Below are 4,702 nucleotides of genomic sequence, written 5' to 3'. Positions count from 1 at the left end.
GGCGCGATGGTGGCGCGATGGTGGCAAAAACACACCGATCACGCTGCGTAATTTTCATTCTTAATGACTGCATTACATCTCTCCTAACATAAATTTATATTATCTCTCTTGAATATTAAAACATCTCAAAAATCCTATAACTGAAATCGAGCTCTTTAGTGGTAGAATTAGAAGCCACCAATAACACCATTAAACTGGAAATTATATTACGAACCCGCCTATATAAATTTTATCTCCATCGGACCACAGACGCGCTGCAACGCACTCCGATAGGACATCGCCGGAATTCAATTTTTCGGCAGCCTCGATCTTCTTTCTTCCGGAATAAAAGGGATAAGGGTGGTGGGCCGGAGGTGATGAGGCAAAGACGGTGGTCGTAAGTAGTTGCCGGAGGTGGTGACCGTAGGATGTAGCAAGGGGTGGTGGTCGTAGGTGGTGGCCAGAGTGGTGGTAGGAGTGGAGTTTGGGGGTTTGGGTGTAATAGAGGTAAAGATCATGAGTGGTGTTTGGAGATTTTGTGTGGAATAGAGGTAAAGATGGAGATGAAAGGGTTGACTATATAGCAAGGAGAAATGAGAGTCTCCTGAAAAAGAGAAAAATGTGATGAAAAATTTTGGTGAACAAATAAAAAGAATAATTTGAAAAATAAATTTATGATTAAAAAATGATTAGTACGTAGGTATATAGGTACAGAAGGTCCAAAGAAGGAAAAAAGTGTGGTCCAAATACATAAAGCCTTTTTCTATTTTTAAATTTACATTAAATGAAATTGTTTTATATCATTGAAAAAAATACGTAGAAAAAAGTAAATCCGGAGTTTGAAACTCCAGTTTCCTGTACACATGGCAAAAAATACACAAACCGAAGTTCAAAACTTCGGGTTCACCAAAACAGGAGTTTCAAACTCCGGTTTTACTATTTTTGTAACAAATTTTTTCATATTTCTAATTTTGCAAAAACACATCAAAAAAATACTATTTAAAAAAAAAATCTCGTGCAGGCGCAAAGTAGAAAACAAGAAAGCATGTCCCACTTGTGTAGGGAGAGTCCCTTTTGTAATTCTAGGAGAAAATTAGGGTTTAGGCCTTTCTGGCCGAGCCCAAAATAAACCCTAGATGATGACTTTCCAAATACAAAGTTTTAGTATTACACTAGTTCTTAGGCTACTAACTTTGCCTACTCTGACTATGCTATTTTTTTCATTTCGAAAGTTGAAAAAGTAATCGCACTCACGAAAACTTTGTGATTTTAGTATTACAAAGTTTTTTAATCTGTATTACTAAAGCAGACTACTACTAGCTAAAGAGCTTTCATCCGATTAAGTGGTTATAGCCCAACAAAATCCGGTTCAAGGACCAATTGCAATTTTGAAACTACCAACAACAAAAACTTTGACTTTTGGACAGGCCTACATCTGCATTCATTTTTAGTAAAAGTTAAATGGTTTAATGCATTCAAATGAATCAAACTTTTAAGTTGAGATTCAATGAACCAATCAGAGTGCGACAGTTGCGGTAAAGATTAATGTGTATGGTTTCCTGTTAGATGTTAGAGATCAAGCCACAGTTGCGGATCTAGGATCAATAGTCACTGGTGTTATTGTATAAAATCTTAAAAAGATTTCTACTATGTGCTTTATTTTAATGATGTCACTCAAAAAAGTTTACACTATACACTAATATCACTAGTAAAAACCCCCCAAAAAATTAAACTACATCGCGTATTTTAGTGGTCTCTACAACCACCGGGCATACACTAAATCCGCCCCTATCAACTCACGTAGAGTCTAAACTTATGTAAAAATACTCATTATTATCAATTAAACTTTGCATATTGTAATTGCAGGTACAATCCGAAACATGATAAATTAATTTGAAAATAAGGAGGTAACCAACCAACATACGTTAGGGAGTTACTGTAAAATTTAGCGCATAAAATGTTGAAAACAGTTTGAATTTGAATAATCCATTAACTTATTAATAAAATGCACTTATTAATATTACTCTATAATCTACATTAAATTACATTTTTTCATTATGAAATGCACGTTTAAATAATTCCCAACGCGTAACAAGACTCTTTCAAAATACAGAATCAATTATCAATTCCATTTATAAACAATCAATTCCATTAATTTGATAATTTATGGCTCAAACAAGTTACTTCCAACAGCCGGGCCAACATATGCCGTCGAATAACCTGATGGCCATCGTGAGCCCGCAGTTCTTAGCTCCGTATCCAGTTGATCTAACCATCGTTAAGAAACTGTTAACTCTTTCTGACAGAAACTTTGCTGTAACTGATGTTAACGGCAACGTTATGTTTAAAGTTAAAGGAAAACATTTAAGTATTCATGATCGTCGTGTTTTGCTTGATGCTGCTGGTCATCCTATTCTATCTTTCCAAAAAAAGGTTCCATTTTCGTTTTATTTGAAGTTAGTTTTCTTTATATTGGTGTGTTTTTAAAATACTTTATGCTTGTTATGATTGTATGTTACGATTGTTGATAGTTTTAGTAACTTGATCGTTACTATAACTTGTAAAACAAGCAAACTCTCCTTCTATTTCAAACAATTTTAGGTGGAATTTAGTTAAACACCATATTTATTTATAGAACAAAACAGAGTATGATTTGTTTTTTTGCATTAGAAAATAGTAATTACTCATCTCAAGCTTTACTGATTTTTTTTTTTTTTTTTTTTTTTTTTTTTTTTTTTTTTTTTTTGAAAGGCAATGTTAGTGGTTAGAGTTAATTCACGAAAATCCCCCCCCCCCCCCGAGACTCGAACCCTTGGTCTCCTCGAACACCATGTTAACATGGTGACCAATGAGGCAAAGCCCCATTGGCCAAGCTTTACTGATGATTTTTATACTTGCTTTGAGTCAACAAAAATGAGATCATGTTATGATTGTTAATTTGGACATTTGTTACATGAACATGTAACTGTAAGTTGTGAGTGAACGTTTTGTTAAAACAGGATTGCAAAATGTGACCTAATTTGTTATTCTATTTTATAACAAAACCGTTGTTCATTTGTTGATTGGTGTTATGTTGTTATGAACAGCTAATCAGTGTTCACAATAGATGGGTAGTGTTCAGGGGAGATAGCTCTGATTCAAAGGATATAATCTTTAGTGCCAAACAGTCATCTTTGATCCAATTCAAGACTTCGCTTGACGTTTTCTTGGGCAGTAACGAAAAAGAAGATGTTTGTAACTTTAAAGTCAAAGGAAGTTGGTTTGATAGATCTTGTACTATATATGCTGGTGATGGCACAACCATCGTTGCTCAGGTTATAAATCCAATGGATAGATATTTTTCGAGCCCTGCAACGGAACTTACACATTGGATCAATATGGGTCATTATGTGTAAATGGTTAAACATATAAGGTTTTGCCTATTCGGGCTACCCAGAAAATGGGGTTTTTTTACTCAAATGTAAATGGGTAAACTGTTTGAACGATCTTAACCACTAGGCTAGTAGGCTATCTTGGGATGGTTGGTGTCTACTACGGGCGATCTCTTTTCATGGGCCAGAATAGTTTGGGCTGTTCTGCCTATTACTTTGTAGTCCATTATTGTTTATATATAAATAATAAATGTATTAAATATGATGAGGAAAACTATAACATACCATAACAAAATTAGTAACATACTAACATTTCTAAAGAATTACATGTAATCATTTATATCCACTCTGGTAGAATTTTGACCCATTTGACCCGTTTCATTTTCGGTAAAGTTTGTCTTTTGACCCATTGTAATTGAGTAAACGAGTTGTTATTGACAACTCGTGGCGGGGATCCTCATTTCTCAAATGGAGGCCATAGGACTTTTTGAAGTTGTCATAGAATTAAAATAAAACAAAATAAAATATACATGTAATCTTGAAACATTCTAATCAACGGGTAAGTAACGTGCTGTTGCAGATGCACAAGAAGCATACAGTGCAAAGCATTGCACTTGGAAAAGACACATTTGCTGTGACAGTGTATCCTAATGTCGACTATGCTTTCATCGTTGCACTTGTTGTCATCCTCAATGCAATTAACGAAGAGAAGAATGATGGTGATATGCTCACAGATATCTCTGAATTTGGCTTGTAACAGATACAGAATAAATCTGCTTGCTATTACAGAATGGATCTATTATTGTACCTTTTTGTATCATATGTGTGAATGAATGAACGAATAATGATGTTTTAGTTTGGACCATACAACATCTCTGCCAGTGATACTCCTAGCTTGTTGAATAACTTTCGTTATATATGTAATCTCGCTAATACAGTATATATTTATTTAGTAGTCTCATATGTATATATTTATTTAGTAGTCTCATATGCACGCCGTGAATATTTTACAAAGTACTCATAATATGACATGATTGATCTTTTAAGCCGCCTTGCATTTTCACCAGCTAGCCCTAACACATCAACAACCTCTAACCAAACACCAGCACAAGGGTCAACCGTGTTGTAGAAAACAACCATACGCTCAACAATCAAACAACTATGTTGTGCCATGGGCTCAAACTCATCTCCCACCTGAATGTGAACCACAACCACAGGTTCAAATCGTTCAGCAACAATCCAATTACATTCCATCACCATAGGCACCGACTCCCGGCTATTATTGTAACCCATATGCTTCGAATTACAAAACCACATCGTATTACAATAACAGTTTTTAGCTGAAGCAGGCT

The 4,702-nt window shown here is 34.9% G+C and overlaps 1 protein-coding gene across 1 annotated transcript; it reads left to right on the top strand.

Moving 5' to 3' along the window:
* Positions 1-2,193: 2,193 nt before the first annotated feature.
* On the top strand, positions 2,194-4,107 carry LOC139902729 (protein LURP-one-related 10-like). Its single transcript, XM_071885334.1, has 3 exons — positions 2,194-2,412; positions 3,066-3,293; positions 3,931-4,107. The coding sequence occupies exons 1-3, from the start codon at positions 2,203-2,205 to the stop codon at positions 4,105-4,107; spliced, it is 615 nt and encodes a 204-aa protein (XP_071741435.1). The 5' UTR covers positions 2,194-2,202.
* Positions 4,108-4,702: the final 595 nt, after the last annotated feature.

This window comes from Rutidosis leptorrhynchoides, chromosome 3 (genome assembly GCF_046630445.1).
Source record: "Rutidosis leptorrhynchoides isolate AG116_Rl617_1_P2 chromosome 3, CSIRO_AGI_Rlap_v1, whole genome shotgun sequence".
Lineage (NCBI taxonomy): Eukaryota > Viridiplantae > Streptophyta > Magnoliopsida > Asterales > Asteraceae > Rutidosis > Rutidosis leptorrhynchoides.
This window is presented reverse-complemented; position numbering and strand designations above follow the sequence as displayed.